The sequence below is a fragment of the Oncorhynchus clarkii genome, chromosome 13 (genome assembly GCF_045791955.1).
Source record: "Oncorhynchus clarkii lewisi isolate Uvic-CL-2024 chromosome 13, UVic_Ocla_1.0, whole genome shotgun sequence".
Taxonomy (NCBI): Eukaryota; Metazoa; Chordata; class Actinopteri; order Salmoniformes; family Salmonidae; genus Oncorhynchus; species Oncorhynchus clarkii.
In genome coordinates this window covers 39480046-39507001 of record NC_092159.1, presented here as the reverse complement: position 1 = coordinate 39507001, position 26956 = coordinate 39480046, and the positions used below count along the sequence as shown (strand labels likewise).

The 26956-nt window shown below is 45.2% G+C and overlaps 2 protein-coding genes across 2 annotated transcripts; one reads left to right on the top strand and one right to left on the bottom strand.

The window, feature by feature from the left end:
• The first annotated feature begins 431 nt into the window (after positions 1-431).
• LOC139364682 (myosin light chain kinase, smooth muscle-like) lies at positions 432-15803 on the top strand. Its single transcript, XM_071101629.1, has 17 exons — positions 432-943; positions 4353-4499; positions 5099-5251; positions 5511-5690; positions 7674-7718; positions 9053-9177; positions 9334-9487; positions 9567-9884; positions 10282-10384; positions 12372-12575; positions 12744-12961; positions 13303-13426; positions 13617-13769; positions 13905-14034; positions 14155-14242; positions 14564-14704; positions 15000-15803. The coding sequence occupies exons 1-17, from the start codon at positions 784-786 to the stop codon at positions 15203-15205; spliced, it is 2649 nt and encodes an 882-aa protein (XP_070957730.1). The 5' UTR covers positions 432-783; the 3' UTR covers positions 15206-15803.
• A 2480-nt stretch (positions 15804-18283) lies between these two features.
• On the bottom strand, positions 18284-23789 carry LOC139423935 (coenzyme Q-binding protein COQ10 homolog, mitochondrial-like). The gene is made up of 5 exons (XM_071175585.1): positions 23293-23789; positions 21830-21982; positions 21367-21559; positions 19582-19683; positions 18284-18886 (listed from the first exon to the last, which is right to left on the bottom strand). Exons 1-5 carry the CDS (start codon positions 23394-23396, stop codon positions 18722-18724), a joined length of 717 nt encoding a protein of 238 aa, XP_071031686.1. The 5' UTR covers positions 23397-23789; the 3' UTR covers positions 18284-18721.
• Between the last annotated feature and the right edge of the window lie 3167 nt (positions 23790-26956).

Sequence of the window (26956 nt, the reverse complement as noted above, 5' to 3'; positions counted from 1 at the left end):
TGCTGTAGTGTACTGGCTTACTGTGCTGTGTGAGAGAACTGACTAGACCTACATAGGTCATACTACTATTACCAGGGATGCTCATAGTAATAGTGTGTACAGTAAATGTACTGTAAGGCTTCTTCTCTACTGAGCCTGAGGGAAGGGAACGCAGAGCTGCTGGTTGCTGCAGTAGCAGCCACTCGTTCTACGGTCTGTGTTACCATGGACACGGCTCACTGTGGAAAGATCTCTAGTGGCTGTCTCTCTCTGGGATTTATGTTAACTGTTATGGGGGCGTGGCTGTTGTGTTCAATACTCTCACCCACCGGTGTGAAATTATACATACAGTACGTGACAGAGATGTCACACACATCCAAAGTTCAGTCTCTACACTGATAAGTGAGCACTCAAACAGTAAGACAGGTGAATGGGAACAAATCAAACACTTGAAACACAAGTGCAACCTTTGGCTGTGTTTGTGCATGGATAAGCTCTCTCTTTCTGTATAAGTGTGTGTGTGTGTGTGTGTGTTTCTATTAGCTGTGGGGTTAGTGAGCATAGGGGGTGGATGGGTGTGAGAAGGGGACAGAGATACACAGACACACTGATAGGGACAAAGTGAAAGGGAGAAAGAGAGAGCGAGGGGCATGAGGGAGGAGACTAACTATGACTGAACTATGAGTTGGCTGTGAGCATGAGAGAGCAACAGTGACCGAGATAGGGAGAGGATGTTTGATAAGCGGCTTGGGAAATGACTGTTTAAGTTTGTGCGTTGAATGCAGAGACATTGTGGAGCCGGACATGAGCAGTGACAGCAGCTCCAAGAAGCGCTATGTATCAACCCTCAGGATGTACATCGGCCCCACCAGCACTTCCCCTGGGCAGGGAAAAAACATCCTGGCAGCCAGTATCACTTCTGCTACTGCCACTAGGACTGGGATAGACACAGCCTCTAGTACAGGTAAGAGAGTGTGTGTGTGTGTGTGTGTGTGTGTGTGTGTGTGTGTGTGTGTGTGTGTGTGTGTGTGTGTGTGTGTGTGTGTGTGTGTGTGTGTGTGTGTGTGTGTGTGTGTGTGTGTGTGTGTGTGCGTGCGTAATGTCTGTCAGCGTGTAGTGGTGTAGTATGTGGCAGTGATGGAGGGGTCTAGGAGTGTTGGCACTATTGGCATTGTTTTCTAGTTGTTCAGGTCAACATTGTAATAGACAAGTTAGAATAGACATTTATCCCAGAGGCTGCATAGCTGAGTGAACCCTAACCACACACCATGACAAAGCACTTCGCTTTCATTTACAGACAGTATATTTGCTTGTTTTACATGACAATGATAGTTATTGCTTTGGTTTCTGCTTGCCAGTTTGATATTGTAGATAACATGTTGTATTGTGTTTGGACTCTGTACTTCTTGACCACTGGCTTTTGTTTTGGCGTCGTTTATAGTTACCGTGCAAAACGTCCGCTGCCATCCACCTAACAAAATACTTCAACGTGTATGTATTGAGATTTATTGTGTGTACTTCCTCGTACGTGCACCATCAAAGCACACAGCATGTACAGCATTTCATGTATTTCCAGATTGCCCTAATTAGCATTGGCTTCATGCCCATTTACCAGAGAAGTGAAGGGTGCAGGAATCTACATGTCCAGTGGTTGTTTGTGAGTGCACTTAAAAGGCCATGTGGTTCTTGTTTTGAACAGCCTGAGGAAGGGGTTTGGAGAAAAAACATTAGTCCCGCCGCCCTCAGCCTCCTTTGTACATGTTTTGTGACTGTGTTTCTCTCAGAGTGCAGTATCCTAAACACCTGTAGTGTAGGATGACATTACTGTGACAGTTCCATCCGCACTGGAAAGTTAAAGAGGCGTGTAAAAGCAGAGTGAATTATATTGTGACGTTAGGGGGGGGCTAACATTTTTACTTTACATTCATGAATCACGTGATAATCACAGCTAAATCAGTTCTAGAAGGCAGATGGAGTTTGGAGGATCTGGAAGAGCTCACCAAATGGTCCAGAATGGAGTTCAAGCCTGAAAAAAGGGAAGTGTCCAGGAACGGTACCGATTCAAGATTGGAGAGGAGATCATCCCCACAGTCAGGATGGGTATGGTCCAGGGGAAGTGCTAAAGTTCTCTGGTCTAGAGTTACCAAGGTGGTCCACCTCGAGCCTGGGGAAGTGGTACAGGGCTGAGCTCAATGACAGAGAGTGTGAAGGAGATGCTCTTGCAAGCTGACACGTGGATGACATCTCTGAAGAAGAGCGGCCTGCCAGGAAAGTTTAAGGGATGTGGCTACCAACACAGAGTACTTCCCAGACTCCTCTGGCCACTGCTTGCCTATGAGGTACCTCTTTCAACAGTGGAGGCACCAGAGGAAAATTAACAACTTCCTCAGGAGATGGCTGGCGGTCCCAAGAAGCTACTCCTTCATCTGCCTGTACAGCACAGACAGCAAGCTGCAGCTGCCAATACATTTTCTTTTTGTAGAGGAGCACAAGGCAACAAAAGCACGTTAGGCTATGATGCTATGGGACAGCAAGGATGAGAGGGTTTGCCAGGCAGAGATCGAGGTCAGGAAAAAACAGGGCAGCTGGACATGCTGGAAGAGCGTGCAAGAGAGGGCACTCACCTGGCAAGACATCTGGAACATGGAAGTTTATGCTTTTCTCTGTGTATGATGTGTTGCCCACACCAACAAACCTCCACACATGGGGGTGGGCAGAGAGCCCCAGCTGCACACTATGTGGATGACCAGCCAACCTGGAGCACGTGTCCTCTTGACAAACAGCTCTGACCAATGGAAAGCTCAGGTGTCAGCATGACCAAATACTGACTTGGGACTGGCCGCGGGACTGGAGCAAGCAGGGAGAAAGCCCAAACATCTCACCTAGGCCCCCTTTTTCATCCACTTTCTCAGGCCAGGAGAGAGCGCAGCAAAGGGAACAAGGACCAAAGGGATCCTTTCCACAGTAGGTGACTGGGAGATGTCGGCCAAGAGAAGATAGCCAGCACAAGCCCCAGACCAGATATCGTTCTCTGGTCTAGAGGACCAAGCAGGTGGTCCTCATCGAGCTCACAGTGCCCTGGGAGGAGAGGATAGAGGAGGCACATGAGTGGAAGCTCGAGAAATACCATGAGGTATTCTTGAGTCAGCAGAATGGATGGAGAGCCTGGAATCTGTCAGTTGAGGTCGGCTGCAGGAGCTTCGCAGGCCAATCACTCTAGAGAACCCAGGGGGTGCTCAGCATTGACGGAGTGGCAAGGGAGAAGCTAGTGGCTGACGTCAGCAAGCAGACAGTGTCATCCCGTTGCATCTGGCTGAAGATTAATGCCAGGGATCAATGTTAAGATGCAAATAAAGATAGAAGTTTATTGTTGTCAATAAATATGTATTGTTGCATAACAAACAGATTTACAATTCAGATACTGTGAGATGTTTTAGTGCCAAGATGTTGGCTGTGTGCTACTGCGCTCTTTATACTAATTTGGTGATCTGGTGGAGAAACAGAGGAAGTGTCTCAGTGTTTCTGCTGCAGATGTTTTGGTTCAGGCTTATTTTCCCAATATACATGTGTGGGTTTGGGCCATTTGTGTCTGTGTTGTAGACAATATAGTAGGTGTCACGGTATGCTGGAGTCTTTCCTGTAACAGGGAGAGCTGATAAATACTCTGCTAGATGAGAGATGTGGTTAGCACATTTAGAGCAGAGGAAGAACAGAAATACAAAAGCAGCGATAAGGAAACGTTGTCAGTAATGCAAGATGACAGGCCAGGCTGAACACCCCGCTGTTAGTGCCGGTAGGCTGACCAAAAGTGTTTTAGCAGTTGTTTTCCCCCAGGGTGAGAAAACAGAGTGGCCAAATTCCACCCAAAGTAGTAGTTCTACCGGTATCCAAGTGCTACAGTACATGTACAAATGACCTCGACTAACCTGCACCTCCGCACATTGACTCGGTACCGGTACCCCTTGTATATAGCCTCGCTATTGTTACTTTTTTTAAAATTTTTACTTTAGTTTATTTGGTAAATATTTTCTTAACTCTTCTTGAACTACACTGTTGGTTAAGGGCTTGTAAAGTAAGCATTTCACGGTAAGGTCTACACTTGTTGTATTCGGGCCATGTGACAAATAAAGTTTGATTTGAGTGTTGATTGATTGATTAACTTCAGAGCACATGCACAAAGACGTTATATGTACGTGTGGTTGTTTCACATGCCAAAGCAACACAGCTATAGGAGCCTGCGTATAAGGCTGTCACAGAACAGATGGCCTGCTGTATGAATTTCAAATGTCTTATGATACTCTCTGTCCCCTGACCCCCGTCCCACTCACCCCCTGTTACCCTGTCTCTCACCCCACCTGCACCATCTCATCCAGGGAGCAGCTGCCCCACACCTAGAGGTCTGGATCCACCCCTGTTCACAGAGCCATTGGAGGACTGCTCGGCGGATGAAGGAAGTGACATCACACTCCGAGGGGTTATCACAGGAAGTCAGCCAATCAGTGTGTCCTGGCTGCACAATGGTGAGCTGAGGACAGGCCTTATTCTCCATGTCCTGCACAGTTTGGCTCTATGCCATTTAGAATTCAACATTATGTCCTGGCCGCACAATGGTGAGCTGAGGACAGGCCTTATTCTCCATGTCCTGCACAGTTTGGCTCTATGCCATTTAGAATTCAACACTATGAATTTGAATAGAAAATGTCTTCATTAAAATCAATTTCCACTATGACATTTTATATCCATTGCCAAATGAACTTGAACGCCCAAACAACAAGGTAAATAAAAACCACATTTGTGTCACTCTGCTGCCTATGTTGAAAATTAGTACTACCTTGTGATGTTTTTTAGTTCTTTATATATCACCACGTTAGAAGGAAAAGAAACTGCTTTCAAGTGATACTGCTCACGCTCCTCCGTTAACGCCTTAATTAAATTTTCATTTCAGGGTAGTGGGTGTTCACCCTCCCACACACTCAGTTTTTCTCCCTTTATGCCGGTCTCTCTCTTTCACATTCACACTCTCTGAGACACACACACACACTGAAGCTGAGGACCAGTGTCAGTGGCCTGAGCTCTGAGAGAGTTTCATGTGGCTGTATATGGGTGTTCCCGTGGGCAGGTGAGGCAGTGTTTTTTGGGGAGCCCCTCTTCGATGGCAGTGAGACGAGGCTGGTGGTGAGGGAATGCCTACCTGAGGACGCGGGCGCCTACACCTGTGTGGCAGAGAACCGAGCGGGCAAGACCTCCAGCAGCGCAGCTGTGTGTGTGAGAGGTAAGACGACACACACACACAATGCTGAAGTGAGCTCAGATCACTGGTGTACCACACACAGGTCAGCGAAACTTTAGTATGTCACTTGCTCAGATGATACAGCGTGTGGCTTTATTTTGCATGAACACCAACAACACAAAGGGTTAACTGCACTCCAGTAAAAGTTTAGATTCTGATTGTTGTGGTTTTTTTTTTCTTCTTTTGTCCCTTCTGTTACGGGATACGAAACTGAAATTGTCCCCTGATGGAAACAATGCAGACTTCGAGACTATCTGCGGAGTCCTGAACGCAACTTCACACACTTCCCCTCCCCTCAACAACAGCATTATGGAGAACAGAGGCTCAAAGTTACTACTGTCATCCAACAATGACAGTGTGTTCAGACAACCCAGCTCCCCAAGAAGCTCTAACACCCCGAGCCCAGGAGGACCCCGAAAAGGTAGAACATGAACTCATTATAGACTATCTCTTATACCCTGAGTGTACAAAACATTAGGAACACCTTCCTAAAATTGAGTTGCACCCCCTTTTGCTCTCAGAACTGCCTCAGTTTGTTGGGGCATGGACTCTATAAGGTTTTGAAAGCGTTCCACAGAAATGCTGGCCCGTGTTGACTCAAATGCGTCCAACAGTTGTGTCAAGTTAACTGGTGGACCATTCTTGATACACCCGGGAAACTGTTGAGCATGAAAAACCCAGCAGTGTTGCAGTTCTTGACACATTCAAACTGGTGCACCTACTACCATACCCTGTTCAAAGGCACTCAAATATTTTGTCTTGCCCAGTCACCCTCTGAATGGCACACACACACAATCCATGTCTCAAGGCTTAAAAATCCTTCTTTAACCTGTCTCCTCCCCTTCCTCTACACTGATTGAAGTGGATTTAGCACGTGGCATCAATAAGGGATCATAGCTTTCACCTGGATTCACCTGGTTAGTCTGTCATGAAAAGAGCAGGTGTTTTTAATGTTTTGGACACTCAGTGTATATCTATTTCATATTGTATACAACTCTTTAAAGCAGGCAAGGTTATTTCTGCAAAAATGATCAATTTACTTTTGGCTCATTTCCAAAGACATTAATATGTTTTCTGTCCAGCACACTATGGGTTATTATGGACACCTGGTAATTTTCTCGTCATTCAGATGAACCACATCAGTCATATTTGGTATTAATCACTTCAACCAATCAAGGCTTAGTTCAACAACGGGAGTGTCTGCATGGACGTCTCATCCTGCTGACTGCCTTTGTACCGTGTCCCTTGTTCTGTATATCAATGCTGCTTTGTTCTGCACTCTGTCCAGCACCATGTATGGGAAGACACAGTCCACAGTAGCATAGCTAAACCTAGAGACAGTGGGTGTGTCCAAATACCCATACTAGCGTACTACAAAGTAAAACTGCATAGTCATTTTGGTGTTTCAACTAGTAGGCAGGTAGCCTAGTGGTTAGCGTGTTGGACTAGTAACCGAAAGGTTGCAAGATCAAATCCCAGAGCTGACAAGGAACAACTCTGTCATTCTGCCCCTGAACAAGGCAGTTAGCCCACTGTTCCTAGGCTGTCATTGAAAATAAGAATTTGTTCTTAACTGACTTGCCAGGGAAAAATAAATAAAAACATGAACTCGTCTTTTCCAACTCATGTGTTTGACAACAACTGATAATCAGATAACTTGATCTGCTGTACCAAAATGAACGAATGACAAGAGTCAACGCAATTGCGCATTAGATGACGAAATTTCACATACTATAAAACATTATTTTTTTCGCATACTATTTAGTACTCTGGTATTCAGACCATTTTGTCAACAGAAACTGTAATTGTTAATTTGCTACGTGAGGCTTATATGATCGAATAGAAGTTTTGCAATTGTTAGGTTGTTACGAATGCTCTGATAAGTGGACACGTGTCATTTTCGGCAATTTACCCCAAAAATACTTTATATTGGAGTTGTTCCTGTTGTCATAGAGATAAAGGACTCATCATGGATATAACCCGTTTTAGCATGGATGTTGCCATTGAGGGCTTCCACCATTTTAAACTAGTCAACCAGGTGGAGATTCCAATGATTTGGGAGCAATCAGCCAATGATGAAGGAAATTGACTACTTTAAAATGGAGAAGCCCATGCTGTCACAGACACTATAATGGCACAGATAAAAATATGAGCCCTCTATTTATCTCTATGGCCTGATGTTCACACGCCCTCTCATTGGCTAGAATGGTCTGACCTGATCTTGCTTGCCTTCCATATTTGAGGACATGTATTTTCATTGTTAGAGCTTTCACTCGAATATCTTGTCAATATAATAGACCATCTTTGTTTATGGTCCAGAGAGAGCTTAGCCACGCCCTCTCACACCTCTATCACTAACTACCTGCACCTGTGATCTCATCTCACATTACCTCCGTTCCACCAGTCTCCACAGAAGTCACGCCAAAGAAGAGAGCCAGCTCGGGGACAGGTAAAGATACACACTAGTCTTTCTCTCTCCCTTCCTCTGTGAACAAGCCAAGAGCTGCACCCGTCTCTCTTTCAATGCATTTATTCTGTATATCATGTCCAGTTGTGGTCCTTGCTTTCATCTATTGTGTTAATATCAACCCACTGCTTTTGAATCATATTGTCGTCCAGCCTCAGATACTAGAAACACATTTAGTTTGACCCTTTGTACTCCTCTGTATTGCCAGTGTGTATTGTGCTGCTGTGGTGAGGGACTTTGCTCTGGTCTGGGTAAGGCTAGAGTGTTATTGTGTATGAACTGGGTAAGGCTAGAGTGTTATTGTGTATGAACTGGGTAAGGGTGTTACCAGGTAGAACCATAAAAGGATGTATAGTTCACACGGGCCACCAGTTGCCCATCCCTGACTTAATTGCATACTTTTGTGTAGGTAACTTGTAACTTTGTCATTAGATTTAGGTTTACATCGTTCTGTGGATTGCCCAGAATCTGATTTGTCATAATTTAATGTATGCTGGCTGTCCAGTCTTATCAGTTGCCTCTAATCTGTGTGTAAGAAAGAGGAAAGTTGTTTACAATTAGGCCAGTAAATGAATAATTTTATTTAATTTGAAATGGAGTGATTTTTAAAATAGGGCTGTTTGTTAGGCTAGACGGGCATCAGTTGAATGCATTCCATGGGAGGTTTTGTGACGTCAGTCCCTCGTCTCAAAGAGAAAGTGCTTTATACACTCACGCCAATTAGAACAGAAGTGCAGCTTTATCACAGTGGTTTTAGTCAAATGTACCATACCGATTTGACTACTGACCAGAAAGAGGCCGTGTCCACAAAGCCCTTTGGGTATTTGCTCTTAAAATGAATTATCTTCTGTAATATAATGTCAGGGTTATAAGGAAGTCATCTGTCCCTGGTTATAAATGATATCTAACCATTTCTATCTTCAGCATACTGGATAACAGTATTGGCATTTCATTTACATTGAAAATTAATGTTTGGTCTGTATGCTTTACCATGTTATGTACTGGTGTGTGTGTGTGTGTGTGGACGTTTTGTAGTTTAACTTGTTGGATCCTCATGGTTTCATAAGGACTGCTCCTGCTTGTGTGGTATGTCATCTGTGTTTGGTCATGAAAACCTCCCTGCAGACCCGCACACTTAAACCCATACACACAAACACAACATCCGTACAAACAAACAACCAGAACCACTCATACACACACCATAACACTTACATGTACAAGAACGCACACAGTTCTCACACGCAGTTAATAATGTTTTGTAAACAAATAATTATTGTGGACTCTAGTCAAAACTGGGTTTACCCTGTCTTTCACAGCCTCGTTGCAGTTTAAGGATCCCCCATCCCACATTGAGGCACGGCTAGGAGAGACAGCCCGTCTGACGTGTGTGTTCTGTGGAAGTCCCCCTGTGGTGTCCTGCTGGATACGAAATAAAGAACCGGTACCAATATTATTTTCTGAAGAGTAAACAAGTATCACTAGCCTTCTTTTCAAAGCCTTCTGAGCGTGTGAGTGTACAGTTTGTCTTTTTGCCTCTCTCTCTCTCTCTCTCTCTCTCTCTCTCTCTGTCTCTGTCTCTGTCTCTGTGTGTGTGTAGGTTGTAGATGGGTCTGAGTTGTGGGTAGAGAGCAGTGATCAGAGCAGTACGTTGGTGATAGCAGAGCCAGGACCTGAGCACTCAGGACGCTACACCATTGTAGTACGAGACCGCAAGAGCTCGGCGCAGCACACCCTCGCTCTTTCTGTCATAGGTAAATAACACTTGCAAAATATTTCTGTGTTTTTGTGCCGAACCTGTTTGTAACCTGTGCCGTGTCTTCCTGGTCCCAGAGCGGCCCCAGTCCCCAGCCTCCAGCCCTGTGGTGTCTCTCCTCTCTGTCTCTCCTCTCTGTTTGGTCCTGTCCTGGTCTGGGCCCTGCTACGACGGAGGCAGTGCTGTCCTGGGCTACGTGGTGGAGGTGAGGAGGAAAGGCCCCGCTGAGTCTGGGGGCTGGAGTGAGCTCACAGCCCATTGCAAGAGTACTTCTTACAAGGTGCGCGCCGGGCTTGAGCCTCAGGGGGAGTACTGCTTCCGGGTGAGGGCCTACAACGTGGTGGGGGTGAGCGAGCCCAGTGAGGAGTCTCAGCTTATCAAGATGGAGCAGATAGGTGAGCCATGTCGGTGTCTAGTTGATTGGTTCCAGCAGGAGTCGTATACTGTGAACTTCATGTGTGGCTGTATATTGTGTGGCTCAGTTGGGAGAGCATGGCGCTTGCAACGTCCGGGTTGTGGGATCGATTCCCGCGGGGGATCAGTACAAAAAAATGTATCCACTCACTACTGTAAGTCGTTCTGGATAAGAGTGATTGCTAAATTACTCAAATGTAAAATGTTAATCGAGTTTGTTTGTTACATGGACTTCATGCCAGCTGCAGAGAGGAACACATTTCAACAAGACTTCAACTCAATCTATTTCCTATAGATTTGTATCAATAGCGTGCATTAGGTGCATCGTATCGGATGACTGACAGCTCACATGTCTGTCTCTGTGTGTGTGATCTGTAGCTGAGCCACAAGAGGAGGAGTCTCCTCGGACATATGAGGACGTCACCATCGACTCCACCCACAAGGTCACTGATCACTACAATGTACTGGAGAAACTGGGAGTGTGAGTATCTTCCATGAAGCATTACACAAAACACACACATGCCTGTGTATAATGCAGTGTAGATAACAAAATGAGTTCAACTCACTGCCACCAGATCAGCAGGTTTAGCGATAACCTCTCTTATCCTCTGGTAGGTTGACATGAACAAAGATGTCTGTTCATCTAGACAAGGGACACTCACTATCTCGTTTCATGCCAGCTCTTGTTCACAAATGTTTTTCAAGTGGGAAAAAAAAAATGTTCCCTCCCCTCTGAAATGTCAAAGACATGACTGATCTAGCCTTGACAAAAACACTTGTTGGTTCAGTGTTTAGTCAACAGATAGGGGAATATTGCATCACAGAGGAGAGAGAAGTGTTCAAACAGCAACCCTGATCATCTCCGTTTAGTCAGAATAAGGGATGTGGTTTAATTTTCTGACCCACTCACTCTACCATATCTTTTATACGTGTAAGTATCTCTACTGACACCTAGCTCTCCCTCCTCTGAACTCGTACAGTATGAAGGCAGAGAGTTGTCTAAGTGATTTAGTCGTTAGGACCATAGAATATAATATTTTAATTCTAGCACTGTAGTGAGAACACTGAGTTTTTCCTGACCATGAAGTCCCTAGTGAAACCTCCAGAGTTTTTCTTGGTCAGGTCTCATGGTCAGGGATAACTTGGAGACAGCAATCCTTCCTTTACATTCCCGGTCAGATCTCTATCTCAGATCTCCAGATGGAGAAAGTTGTTCTGGAGCCATGATTAAACAGACGGTTTGGCACCGATTACCATTGCATTATTGTCCATGGGGTTCGCAGCTCTGTGTGTCTATGTACTGTATGTCTATAGCAGGGGTGGGCAAAGTACAGATCCATCCCACGAGGCCAAATCGGTCCCCCAAAGAATCTGCGGGGCCCTTTGTTTAATTTTTAAATACAGATGTTTGCCCACCCCCCTACACGCATTAATGGAATCATAGACTGATTCTGATTTGTATGGACAAAAGTGTCTCATCAATCCATTGCATGGATGGCAATATTAGTGCAAAGCAACTCTGTTCGCTCTGTTTATGTGTAAAGCAGTTAAACTACTCTGTTGGCCATACTTATTCTTCCGCTGCCACCTGTAGGGCCAAAACCGTAAAAGCTACCAACACCAAAACAACTTTAAAATGTGCAGGCTGACCCTCTGCAGTGTGCTTGGAAAAAAACTTTTTGATACCACTTATACTTTTCAGCTCCATAGGCTTGAACCATTTAAAACTACCAACACCAAAACAACTAACATTTGCAGTGGTACTGTTGGTAAAAAATAAAACAGTTTTGATACTACATATACGTTTCACACTACCACACCATTTGCATGAATCCCAATGGATTTCAGGGGTCATAGACTTGAATGGGAAAAATGACTACTATTCCTCCACCGTTTTTAAGCTAGAAACGCCATTGAAAGTTTAAAACGTGCAGACCGGTCTGGAATAGGTTGCTTGTATACTGACCACAACCTCGCAACTACTGACCACAACGACTGACCACCGCTACAAACCCCACCCTGACGTTGACATGTGCAGACTGGCTCAATATAGATCCCTTCAACACAACTTGTTGCTATCATTCCTACTTCACAAACTATAAAGCTGGTTGTATCCCCGTTCGTTTCAATGGCGGAATGCAGGCTTCGAGATTAACTGAAATCAGTGCCACAACTTTTAAGACAAAACATGTTGAGAGCTTAAAAACACTTTATATGGCTTATGATGATATACTGTAGTGCTCCCTCTACCCTACTATACCAGCCCACAATAACCCATTATAGTAACTCCACACCTACAGCCAATCTAAAATTGGTCACTATCACTAACCTGTAGCCTATGAAAAACATATTACTAGCATCTACAGCAGCCACTACCACTTATTTCATTCCTGTGAAAAACACCTAAAGAGGAGCAAGCAAACCACATTTTCTAGTTAATGACGTCGATCCCCTGTGACACTACGCAGGGGGAAGTTTGGCCAGGTGTTCAAACTGACTCACAAGGAGACGGGTCGTGTGTGTGCCGGAAAGTTCTACAAGGGCCGGCGGGCCAAGGAGAGGGAGGCGGCCCGTAAAGAGATAGAGCTGATGAACTACCTGCACCACCCCAAACTGGTCCAGTGTCTGGGGGCCTATGATCTCAAGCCAGAGATGGTCATGGTCATGGAGTTGTAAGTATAGAATCTAGACAACAACCATTGACCACAATACATGGCAGTGGAAGCCATGGAGCCCTGTAGAAGTAAATGCATGAGGTCCCCTGTCACTGATGTGATTTGAGTTGGATTGAAGCAAGTTGAAAATACAACCTCATTGATCCTGTGATTGTATGTGTGCAGCATTGCCGGAGGTGAGCTGTTTGAGCGTATAGTGGACGACAGCTTTGTGCACACAGAGCCGGCCAGTGTGCACTACATGCAGCAGATCGTGGAGGGGATGGGCTACATGCACCAGCAGAACATCATCCACCTGGACCTGAAGCCTGAAAACATAGTGTGTGTTGACCACACTGGCACGCGCATCAAGATCATTGACTTTGGCCTGGCCAGCAAGCTGGGTGAGTGTGGGGATGGCTGGGGGACAGAGCCCTATACAGAGCCCTATGAATGGTGCTGCAGGTTTTGGAAGCATTGTTGGTTTGCATTGCAACACCTGGAAAATGAATGTCTCCCTCTGTGTTCACTGTGATATATGGGCTGTGTCTTAAATGGTACCCTATTACCTATATAGGGAATAACTTTTGATCAGGGCCCATAGGGCTGTGTTTAAAAAGGCCCTGGTCCAAATTAGTTCACTATGTAGGGAATAGGGTGTCGTTTGGGACTTAACCACTATGTAGGATATAGGGTGTCATTTGGGATTCATCCTCATTACCCTGAGGTGTTGTCTCTCCTCCAGACCCCTCCACTCCCCTGAAGGTGATGCACGGGACACCAGAGTTTGTGGCTCCAGAGGTGATTGGCTATGAGCCTGTTAGCTTAGCTACAGACATGTGGAGCATTGGAGTCATCTGCTATATATTGTGAGTACTAAGGCAATTTTCTGTTTCATTCGTTCTCAATTAGACATTCTTCTCTACCTACAGCAGGACTTGACAAAATTGAGCTTTTCTTCCACCTAGTGGCCACACATTGCTATTGCTCATATATCAAGTTCAAATGCGTGTGTCTGCATACGTGTGTGTGTGTGTCTGCATGCGTGCGTGTGTTCAGACTGAGTGGCGAGTCTCCCTTCCAGGGTAACAGTGAAGCAGAGACCCTGGCCTTGGTGACTGGTGCTCAGTGGGAGTTTGATGAGGAGAGCTTCGAAGAGATCACTGACCAGGCCAAAGACTTCATCAGCTCCCTGCTCAACAAGGAACCAAGGTCTGGGACAACACCATATTCCATATACCTGTACCAATATATAGTCTCTGAGTGACTGTCTATGGATGAGCCTAGCTCTGTCTCCCCTCTAACCCTCCCCATCTGTCCTCTAACCCTCTCTCTGTCCCCAACCAGGCGCAGGATATCCTGTGACGAGGCTCTGGTCCACTCCTGGATAGCTGAGCCCATCTCGGCAGACCCCAGCACCACCAAGTGTCTCTCCAAGGAGAAGATGAAGAGGTACCTCGCCAAGCAGAAGTGGAAGGTAGGTATTGGGTTCTCCACCAAGATGACACTTTGTATTTTACTTTTCAGTTCTTTCATTCTTCCATCATCCCCCAGTTGGTGTGTGAAACTGACTGAAGCCTCTGTGTATCTCCTGTAGAAAACAGGGAAAGCCCTGCTGGCGCTGAAGAGGATGGCTCTGCTGTCTAAAGCCGATGGGCCTGGCTCTCCCACCACCCCTGCAGAAGGTGAGACCTCCCTCCAGACTTCCAAAACCTGCCATACCCAATACAAACCATGTCAGTTTCTCATAACCCTAGCATTCCCCACACACACACACACACACACAGTTTTATAATTGGAAAATGATACAAATTGAGGCAACGGTATGCTTTAGGACCATGCGGACCCACTTCTAAAACCAAAGTTGGGCCCCTAGTGACATATGACGCTGTTAGCCCGGTCAACCAGATGAGCACTACGCAGACCATTGGTTGACCTGTCCTCAGTCTGGCTGACCAGGCTATGACTCTGTTGTGAGCCTTGACCCTGTGTCTGACCCCTGACAGACAGCCCCCTGAGTCCTGAGGCAGAGCAGGCCTTGCAGTCTCTAGAGGTCAAACTCCAGGGGGTGCCCCAGTTCTCCCTGACCCCAACGGACCAGACTGTCTCCCAGGGCTCCACCGCCCGCCTCTCCTGTCACCTCACAGGTACCTACCTATACACTGCATTCCACTACAAACGGCTTCCATCTCAATCGTTTTGTTAGACACGTTTGGTTGACCGAATTACACGTTCAGCTGGGGCTTGTAAGGATTTTAAAGGCTTTGTTTGAAAGTTGGACATGGATGAAGAGCCATCTTGCCTTACTAAGTCCCTTGCTCAAGGACACACCTCTGCATCCTGCGGTGTAAAACACGTTAAGCTTTTTAGTTCAAGTGTGTAACTACATTCCATTCCTGAGCTCTTGTCATTGGATGTTTCCTCTCTCACGCCTCCTTTCAGGGTATCCTGACCCAGAGGTGGTGTGGTTGAGGGGGGAGGGGCCTCTGGAGGAGTCATCCCGGGTGCAGATAGAGTATGAAGAGGATGGGCTCTGCACCCTGGTCCTGTCCCAGGTCGGGCCAGAGGACTCGGATGTTTACACCTGTCAGGCCACCAACGACCAGGGGAAGGCACTGTGTTCAGCCAAACTCATAGTAAAGGAATAGGTTTGTTCAGAACTGTGAATATGTATTGAAACACAAACAAGCAAATGTGCAGAAATTCAGACGCCCATGTTTGTGAAGTGTCTTTCAATCGTTCCAGAAAATGGTGTGTAGCGCTTGAACCACTAACTCGGTACATTACGGTTCTGGTGAAACAACTCTTTGATTTCTGATTGAAAACCTCTAAGTCCTGCTAGTTATTTTGGACATGGGTATGAAAATGGTAATCCTGTGAATTAAGACTACTATTAAGACACTGGCTCTATTGACAGTAAATTAATCTTTTTGCACCAGGTATGATTGTTAAACATTTGCCAGATGTAAGTTTAATGTGATGTATTGTAACTGCTATGAATTTGGAATCATGTCTTTTTCCCAGTGAACCGTTACTGTACAAACATTTTATAGTTGCCTCTAAGACCAATGGCTTTTAAATTTTTACAGTTATGTCCACCAGATGACACATATTCTTTTGAAAAAGAGTTTGTCTTGTGGTGGAACAGCAGCCTCGTGGAAAGTGTGACAATAAAAGACAGGAAGCATAATTCCACAGCATTGTAACCCCACTGTGTTACAGATGACTATGTTGTGTCTACTAACTTAAGGGCTGGATTCAGATTCTTTGAAACGTTAATGGCGATTTCCAATTGACGTGGTTTGCTGTAAATGCAGTTGCCACTGACATTGCCTTTTTAAATGTCAATCGGGCTACAACGTGGAACTTCTGTGATACGGATTGAATACAACCCTTATATTAAGTAATTTCAACAATTTAGCTGTTGAAATGTGTTCCATGTTTACACGGGGAAGAGCAGGAATCCGCTGAAGGTGTTGTAGTACATGGTGTTGTCATAGACCAGCCTGTTATCCTGTAACTCAACATGGACATGATCTCCCACCTCCAGAGGAATGACCACTGAGTTGCTGCCACTGTCATCGGTTCCTACAGTGTCCCAGACAGACACCAGCCTCTGGCCATTCTTGGTCAAGCACACCACAGAATTAGGAGGGGTGTTCAGGTTGTTCATCATCGTGAAACAGAAGTAGTAAATTGCTGTGGCAGTGAAGATAGCTGTAGGGACATAGCGTTTACTAAACACAACACATGATGCAACACACACACACAGAGAATATCTAGTACCCGTGGCAGGGTTGTAGGTTTGAGAAGACCTTGTACTGCAGGGGCATGGGAGCGGTGAGAGGTCCAGTGTCCTCTGTGCCTGTCTCCCGGAGAGACCTTGTACTGCAGGGGCATGGGAGCGGTGAGAGGTCCAGTGTCCCCTGTCTCCCGGAGAGAGAAACAGGATGGATGAGATTATCTATCTTGAACTGTCAGTTGTATTAATGTCGTCAAAGATCAGAGGCTTTTAGAAAGTTAAATATAGGATAATCCCTGTAATAGAGGCAATGGGGGGGATAGGAGGTTGGTGACATGTGAAAAGCGCTATATTACCTCCAGTTAGTCTCTTCAGCTCCTCCACTTCATTCGCACTGGTTTGTAACCGGGTCTCCATGAGTCTTGTTATCCCCCATAGTTCCCAGTTTCTCCCCCATGGCTCCTAGTTTCTCTCCAATAGAGATCAGTTCTTTCATCAGACAACCAGTGTCAGATGGGCAGCATGCTTTCTGGTCATTGTGGTCTCCCTGACCCTGTGTCAGACAGACAGCAGCATAGTGCCAGCAAAAAGACTGCAATACCCTTCATTCTCAAAGCCTTCTGAAACCTTTCCTGCAGCATCGTTCTGTATTGTTTCTCAGCCCTGTCTTCCTCTGTATATTGTGCACTTGTCAAATATTGCACAAGATGCTGGAAACTTTGGGGTGGTTAACAGAGGGAAAATACAGACTTGCGCAAAAAGACAAATGAACCTGCTTTGAAAAAAAGAGGCATGAAAAGTAAAGTCTGTCCTCGTGCTCCTAGACCTTAGTGCTGCTTTTGATACCGTCGATCACCACATTCTTTTGGAGAGATTGGAAACCCAAATTGGTCTACACGGACAAGTTCTGGCCTGGTTTAGATCTTATGTTGGAAAGATATCGGTTTGTCCTCTGACAAATCAACTGTAAATTTCGGTGTTCCTCAAGGTTCTGTTTTCACTACATATTTTACCTCTTGGGGATGTCATTTGAAAACATATGTTAACTTTCACTGCTATGCGGATGACACAGCTCTACATTTTGATGAAACATGGTGAAGCCCCAAAATTGCCCTCGCTGGAAGCCTGTGTTGCAGACAGTGGGGTAAAATAGTATTTAGTCAGCCACCAATTGTGCAAGTTCTCCCACTTAAAAAGATGAGGCCTGTAATTTATCATAGGTACACTTCAACTATGACAGACAAAATGAGAGAAAAATCCAGAAAATCACATTGTAGGATTTTATGAATTTATTTGCAAATTATGGTGGAAAATAAGTATTTGGTCACCTACAAATAAGCAAGATTTCTGGCTCTCACAGACCTGTAACTTCTTTAAGAGGCTCCTCTGTCCTCTACTCATTACCTGTATTAATGGCACCTGTGAACTTATCAGTATAAAAGACACCTGTCCACAACCCCATAGAAAATTGAGGGAGTTGAAAGTCTGTGTTGCCCAGCAACAGCCCCAAAACATCGGGGGGGGGGGGGGGCGGGGGGACCACATCAGCGACTTAACCCACTCACCCCTCCTAGGGACAGCATGGAAGAGCACCAGTAAGCCAGCAAATATGCTACAGGGTTTAAATTTTAAATTGTCATTAACCTCTTGGCAAATAGCCTAAAAGTGTCAGGTCAGTTTACAATCAGTCTTCAGGGCTTTTGTGTTCCTTCCTGGCTCTTACGCAACTAATTCTCAAGTCATGTGCCTTCCTGGAACGGTCCTGATGGAACAGAACATTGGTAGATCGTAGGAAAACAGGTTACTACAGGACAACTTTCTCTTAATGAAGCCGAGTTGTTCTCTTGGCTGTTGAAACAATACTTTCTACACATCTGTAATCCTACCAACTTTAACCTAGCTCCAGCTTGACGATTACAGTAATCAACAATGAACAGAAGACACGCAGTTGACAACATACAAAATAAATGCATGAGGCACAAAGAGTATCAAAATACGAGCCTTTTAATTTCAGTCACACACCAAAAAAGTTGTATTAGTGTCGGAAGAAAAAGATGACCGCTCAGATGTTTTTGAACACCGCAAAGGAGTCACTTCATCTTCTGTAACGCATATAAGAAGGTCCCTTTCAAACATGAACATTTAACAACAAACATCCACTTCCATCCCAAATAAAAATAGGATGTACAGTCAAGTAAATTAAAGTTTCTGTAATGCAAATAAATAGGTGCTTTTGTGTACATAACAAAATCCAAAAGAGAAGACCAAGTCTCTTGCATAAGGCATTCCATGTTGAAATTGAGTGGTGAGGGTTTTCAGGTGGTGAGGGTTTTCAGGTGGTGAGGGTTTTCAGGTGGTGGTGGTAGGAGGGAGTGGGACTTAGTCCATGTGTCAGTGAGTGAGGGGCCAGGTAGGCGTCTTCTCATGCTGCTCGCCTCCTTGTTGGCACCTCCTGGAGGGGACCGCGGTGGCCCCCATATAGTTTGGCTGCCCGCGACTCAAAGGCATTCACCATCTGCTTCACCACCTCGTCAAAGAACAGGGTGGCCAGCTGGGAGTGCAGCGGGGACCTGAACTCGAAGGATATCTGAAGAGAGAAGGGGAGAAAATAAGTACACTCAAACACCATAACCATGCTGCTGACCCAAGTCTACCTATCCATCTGAGGAGTATTGTTCCCTTTGAGGACAGTGCTCATATCCAAATGAGGGACCACCATCTGTATTCCTGATTTAATGGCTGGCTGACAGACACACAATGAACTCATTCCATACTATTCATTATTCTTGCCAAAATGCCTTTCTTAAATGAGGCCGTCCAAAAAGACAGTCTGTCCTCCCATCTCTCAAATCCCTCACCCCATTTCCACTACAGGTAACCTGTCCCAATATCTGGGTCACGAAGTAGAGAGGGAAAGATATCGCTATGACCTCTCTGGCCAGATATATGAAGAGACTAGGAACACTAACAACTGTACTGGATATAAATAAAACTAATTGCCTTTACTCAACTACTTCCTCCAAAAAAAAGTATCTTTATAGGTTGAGAGAAATGCAAGGCCTGGTGTAAAACTAGCCCCCTGGCAGGCAATTTGATCTCAAGCCCTAAAGTTCATTAGTAATCACTCATGTTCGCGTGAGTAGACCGACGTAACTTTCATAAATGTTAACACTAAGACGACGTGTACTTCAGTGGGCTATTATCTAACCTTGCTGACTTTTAGTCTCAGGCTGACACCAAATGAAAGTGAACTGTTCTGGTGGACAAAATGGTGGTACTCACATGGAAGTCAATGTTGCAGGAGTCTGGTTGGTCCTCGGTCGCAGGGGCAAACCTCCATAGCGTCTCCAGGTGGCTGAAGAGGGATCCGTCTGTACACACAGCCTGTATGACAACATGCACACTCATCATTACACACGGCTCTTGTCCAGGACATGGCCGACAAAGCCTCTCTAATCCTTGCTCTATGGACGTAGGAGCACAATGTTAGCAGCTAGGTGATAAAAAACGACTTAGTATTTATCCCCTAGGAGGATCTAATAAATGTATTAGACGATTTAACTCATTAATCCGGACCCATAGTACATTTGTATCCCCTCAGGTTAGAGTACTGAAACACACCTTGACTGTTTCCACATTTTGTTGTGTTACAGCCTGAATAGAAAATGAATTACATTGGGATTGTGTCACTGGATAACACACAATACCCCATAATGTCAAGGTAGAATTACGTTTTTAGAAATTTGTACAAATGTATAAAAATGTAAAGCTTTAATGTCTTGAGTTAATAAGTATTCAACCCCTTTGTTACAGAAAGCCTAAATAAGTTCAGGAGTAAAAAGGTTTGTTAAACAAGTCACATAAGTTGCATGGACTCACTGTGTGCCATAGTGTTTAAGGTAACCTATTGGTATTGATAAGCAGACATTGAATGTCCCTTTGAGCATGGTTTTGTTATCAATTACATTTTGGATGGTGTATCAATACACCCAGTCACTACAAAGATACAGGCGTCCTTCCTAACTCAGTTGCCAGAGAGGAAGAAAACTGCTCAGGGATTTCACCATGAGTCTAATGGTGACATTAAAACAGAGTTTAATGGCTGTAGGAGAAAACAGACAATGGATCAACAACAGTGTAGTTGCTCCACAATATTAACATCATTGACAGAGTTAAAATAAGGAAGCCTGTACAAAATAAAATATTCCAAAACTTGCATCCTGTTTGCAATTAAGGCACTAAAGTAAAACTGCAAAAAGTGGCAAAGAAATAAATGTTATGTCCTGAATACAAAGTGTGTTGGATTTGCCCCAAAACATAAAACGTCATTGTACCACTCCATATTTTCAAGCATGGTGGTGGCTGCATTACGTTATGAGTATGCTTGTCATTGGCAAGGACTAGTGAGTTTTAGGATAAAAATAAACAGAATAGAGCTAAGCACAGACAAAAATCCTACAGGGAGTCTGCTTCCCAACAGACATGGAAAAAAAAATATATATATATATATATATATATATATATATATAAAAATTCAGCATGACAATAGCATAAAACGCAAGGCCAAAGAAGACAGTGAATATTCCTGAGCGTCAGAGTTACAGTTTGACTTAAATATAGTCTTGAAAATCTATGGCAAAACTTGGAAATGGCTGTCTAGCAATGATCAACAACCAACTTGACAGAGCTTGAAGAATAAAAAAAAATGTGCAAATATTGTACAATCCAGGTGTGCAAAGCTCTTAGATTTACCCAGAAAGACTCACAGCTGTAATCACTGCCAAAAACAATTCTAACATATGTTAACTTAAAATATATATTTCTGTATTTAAATTTAATAAATTAGCTAAAATATCATGTTTTCACTTTGTTATTATGGGATATTCTGTGTAGATGGGTAAGAATTATTATTTTTATCCGTTTTGAATTCAGGGTGAAACAAAATGTGGAATAAGTCAAGGGGTATTAATACTTTCTGAAGGCACTCTAAATAGGGCACAATTTCCATACAGGATGTCTACCCTCTCCGTGCTATAAACCATGTTGTACAATGTTATCGGGGCTTACCCTGACTTGGTGGTTTGGGACAACCGTGACCTCCGAGGTATAACGCTCCACGATGGGAGGGAACCCAATCTCCAGCTGGACCCGGACATCCCCGTTCCTTCCCTTCACGACCCGGGACTTCTTACACCAAGGGACAAAGTGCTGGTACTGGTCCACACTGGCCACCACACTGTACATCTGCTCTGGAGTGTACCTGGATGGGGAAGGAGAGGGGGATCCATCAAGAAGATGCTGAAAGGACTACCCATGTACACTTAAAAAAATACTAAGTCAGGAGTAAACATTGGACTGTGATATAGGAAAGATACAATATGCTCCGGTCTATTTCAAGCCAACCACATGTTAACTGAAGTGTATTGAAGTTGAGAATAGGAAAGTGGGGCTTTAGAGTCACCTCTGGTCAACATGGGGCTGACAAGACAGAGGGGCAGAGAGGAGTTGTGGGTGTGTGATGAAGTCTCACCCTAGTGTGCGGCTCTCAGAGTACTCCATCCTGCGGGCAGTGATGGAGGCAGCCAGGTTAATGAAGCTGCGGAAGGGTGTGGTCCGGAGGAGGGGGGAGGATAGCGGAAGGGCGGCACGCCATGCTGACAGGACCCCACAGCTGCCCAGGTGTCTGGGAGGAGGAGAAGAGGGAGAAAATGTGTTAATCTTTGGTAAAGCACACTGGTGTTAAAAAAGTCATCACAGAAGGTGACTAAACCGGTTTGATAGTCAATCTTTACAAACTCCAGAATAAAAAAAATAACAGTTTTAAAGTATCATAACAAAGACGATCTAAATGATTGTCCCAGTTTGATGAAAATAGCCTGGTTGTGTGCTTAAATCCCAGACTTAAAAACAATGAGATCAGATCAAACCCTTTCAAAAAGCTCTATAGCTTCCACTATGTAGTAGGCCTATCTACTGAACTCAGACGAATTTGATGGATAAAGTAAAACACCTGAGGGTTATGAACAGAGCATGTTGACTGAGGAGCCTAGAAGACCTGCCAGAGGGACCTCCTTCCTCTCTCAGTCCTGTGACTCAACATTCCAATACAACATCTCACATTGCTTCAAAAAATGAAACCCCCAGCTTCTTGCCAAATTGATAGGCTTCCCTACATAATCACCTAGGCCAGTCCTTCCTAAACTTTTTCACTCATGCCCCCGTAGCCACGGGAAGATGTTTGCGGTGGCGTACGCTGCAGATGGCTGTATCGCACCCCTAATACAGGAGTAGTAAAAGGCCTAAATATATTTTAAGGGGGCCCTACTTCCCACGGCTATGCATGCCCCCCTTTCATCATGAGGGAACATTTCCTGCCCCCCAAAATTCTAGCCTTCAAATTTGTATTATAAACATAATACAGAGGAATGATTGATTATGCTGGTCAGAGTCCGGGAGACAGGTAGGCTGCCTCTTACTGGGGAGAGAAAGACATTTGAGCCTACTGCCTGACATTCAGAGAAACAGACATGTTCTAATTATGTAGCCTAATGTACGCCAATATAGGATAACCCGTTATCAAGCGCGAGATGTGAATCTTGTCACTTCGCAATATAAACTTTCTCCATTTGGATTTGTTTTCTCCATAATTCTTAACATGTTCAATTGTACTGCACTATTATTTGTTCCAAATTAGCTCAGGATTTTACCAACCTTAATTGTAACCGGACATCCAGCTAACTTCTCTAAAAAAAATTGGTTTTGTTTCTTATTTTGTTAGTTTATCATCTACCTCTCTGCTGCCCACCTGCAAACCCTAGGGGGAGCGTCTCAGATTTAAAACATTATGTACATTTTATTTATATTTTATTGCCGTAGTATTCAACCATTGTGAAATATAAATAAGCTACAGTTGGTGAATGATCAAAATAGCCTACACGTCGCCGGTTGTTGCAAACTTGCTGGAGGATCGCTCACCGGCATTTTTGCACTTACCTGATACTTGCTCTGTTGGGATTTCCTCGTACAACTTTTGAAGAGTGTACTTCAGACATCTCAACCAGTGCCCGGAAAAGAAGAGGGGTGGTTTTGATGGCCATGCTCGAGGTTTGTGGGAATGCAAATTCTCAAAAGTTTGAAGAGAAGCGTTCGTTTACTCCCTGCGTAGCCCGGCTTTGTTCAAGGTCTGCTATAAAATCATGTGTCACTCCGGTTGCATAAAATGGACCAATAATGTGTGACCAGGGGGGGACTCTCAATCCAGTTGCACGAACTCTCAATCCAGTTGTCGACTGCGCGATGAGTTTTCGATATCGCTCATTTGCACTTCACGTCAATGATATCATGTCACCGTGTGGGACTGTGGGTCAATTAACCTTGACGGAGTGGGCGCCCTGAGTCTAGTTTGTGAGGGTCTCCCACTCAGAAGTACGAGATGGGGAGGGGGGACGAGGGCAGGTTGACCTCAGGTCTCCCCACTGGAAGCCCGAGGTAGGGGGAGCAGGGGAATCTTATCAAATAGCGCGCCTCTAACTAGCGCGTCACACTAGGAAATGCTACCAAATAAACCACAATTCATTCATAGTACTGTGAATATATAGTTCCACAGACATGTTGTTGCATTTTTTTCTGGTTTGTGCGAAATCGTTAAGAATAATATAAAACCACTCTGCACACCACCAAGGTGAACTGGTTTAGTCTTGACTCTTGGTTGACAGTGTTGGAGGATGGGAAATGTATTGATGCTCCAGTGCAAATCAACAACAATTTGTTTATATTTGTCTTTGTTATTTATTTTTGTTATTAGTCTTATTTTTGTATATATTTTTATATTTACATAGTTTTAAATGATATTATTTATTTGTGTTGTTCCAAATGTCTGAATAAAAATGACAGTTAGTGCAGAATGGTGCTGAAGGGGGAGGGGGGTTCGCCCAGGGAGCCATACAAGCTAGAACCTTCACTGGGCTGGACATAAGTAAAAGTGGCTGTGCCAACATTTTCCAGTAATAATACAGTACAAATTCCCCCCCAACATATTTAAGTGAAAATGTGTACAATCACATTACATAATTTAGCACACAACACAGGATAAATGTGACCAGGAAACATCACAAATTTCCCTTGACAGACGAGCACGTTATTATTGCAAAGTAGTCCGCGCAAGTGCACAACTGCGTAACTACACAACCGCTTACAACATAATGAAATATACAACGTGTCTATCCCCTACAGTATTCAGAGAGAGAGAGGAGGAGGAGAGAAGAATGGGAAGGAAGGAAGAATAGAAAGCCCTGAAGGTGTTTTCATTCAGCCCAAAAGAGCACAATTTTTACCATTTGAAAACAGCCACACACAATACAATACAAAGCCTATAGGGTTACACCTTGAACTGTATGGCAGGTATGAAATGACTAGCTCACTTGAATCAGCAAACATAAACTTGGCCTACCAAGGCAGGCATGAAAACATGAAATCATCATACATGGCCTAATATCGGGTATGAATTGTCACAACCTGATCTGTTTCACCTGGCCTTGTGCTTGTCTCCACCCCCTCCCTGACCCTGAGCCTGCCTGCCGTCCTGTACCTTTACCTCCTCTGGATTACTGACTCCTGACTGCTCTTGACCTGTCTTTTGCCTGCCCCTGTTGGATTAGTAAACTGTTGTTTATTCGACGTTGTCTGCATCTGGGTCTTACCTTCAAACCTGATAGTACAAACTGGACATGACTGATCCAGCAGACCTGGACCAGCTGTGCAACACCATCTCCTCCCAAGGAGCCACCATCGGTAGGCACGAAGAATTGCTTCGTGGTCTTATGGAGGAGGTTCAAACGTTGGCTGAACGTCATGACCGGGCATTGGACATTTTGCTGCCGCAATTCCGCTGGTTGTCTGGGAGGCAGCCTACCACAGTGGTAACCCCACTGTAACTCAGCTGTTAGCAGCGCCATCTCATCAGTCACTCGAAACGCTTCAATGGAGAGTCGAGCACCTGTCTGGCGTTTCTAGCTCAATGTTCCCTCATCTGTGAGCTTCGGCCCTCCTTCCCCTCGGATCGCTCCAAGATAGCCTACCTCATCAGCCTGATGTCAGGGAGGGCTCTCATCTGTGCTACTGCTGTATGGAAACAACAGCCGGCCATATGCGTTAGCGTGGAGGGGTTCGTGGGAGATGTGAAGAAGGTTTTTGATGCCCCGTTCTTCTGGGAGGGAAGCTGCACGTAAACTAATCCAGCTTCAGCAGGACTCCCGCATTGTGGCCGACTATGCGGTGGATTTCCGCACGTTGGCAGCAGCGAGTGCTTGGAACCAGGACGCGCTGTTCGATATGATCCTATACGGCGTCTCGGAGGAGTTACCTACGGATCTCGATTCCCTTATCGCTTTGACCATCCGAATGGCCAGGCGATTACGGGAATGACGGAAGGAGAGGAAATTCGATGAAGCTCGCTCGTCCAGGGATTCCACCTTGCCTCAGAGTCATCCCGGAAGTCCCCGACGATCCCTTTGCCGAGAGTCACCAAAGACTGCTGAGTCACCGCTTCCCAAGTCTATGCAACTAGGCAGAGCTGGGCTGTTATCAGCGGAATGTTAACACAGGATCAACACAAAGAGTTGTCTGTATTGCGGGACTTTGGGTCATTTTGTGGCCTCTTGTCCTTTAAAAGACCAGGCTCACCAGTAGGAGCGAGTACTCTGGTGGGTCATATGGGAAACTTTTCTGCTTCCCTTGCTCGCACCCCTTTTCATGCCATTCTGCTGTGGGAAATCCAGTCTAAATCTATTCGGGTCCTCATTGACTCTGGGGCCGATGAGAGATTTTTGGACGCTACCCTGGCTTCCAAGCTGAACATCCCCACTCAGCCCCTCTCCATTCCCATGGATGTTCAGCAAAGCCTGGGCCACGTCGCTTCCGCCGCACCGACCCTATGACTGCGGGGTTGACCTTCTCCCTAGCACCACGTCACCCCAGGGATGTCTGTACTCTCTGTCGGTACCGGAGACTAAGGCTATGGAGACCTACATTGGGGACTCCCTATCTGCTGAATTTATCCATCCCTCTTCCTCTCCCGCCGGTGCAGGGTTCTTCTTCGTGGAGAAAAAGGACAAGACTCTGCGCCCGTGCATTGACTACCAGGGACTCAATGACATTACGGTTAAGAACCGTTACCCGCCACCACTAATTTCCTCGTCCTTTGAGCTGCTCCAGTTGGCCACTGTGTTTTACAAGCTGGATCTACGGAACGCCTACCACTTGGTGCGGACACGAGAGGAGGATGAGTGGAAGACTGCCTTCAAGATGGCCAGCGGCCACTACGAGTGTCTGGCCATGCCCTTTGGCCTCACCAACGCTCCTCCTGTGTTCCAGGCTCTGGTAAATTATGTTCTCCACGACATGTTGAACCAGTTCGTCTTCGTCTACATTGATGACATCCTCGTCTTCTCCTAGAGAAGAGAGATGCGAGATGTGCCCTGCTGTTTACCCGGTTCAACTTTTCCCTCTTACCGGCCGGGGTTCAAGAACGTGAAGCAGGATGCCCTGTCTCGCTGCTATAGCCCCACGATTACCACACTGGAGCCCGAGACAATCCTTCCCACCTCATGATGGCAATCAGCTGGGGTACAGGGAAACAGGAGGCACAGCGGTCGCAGCC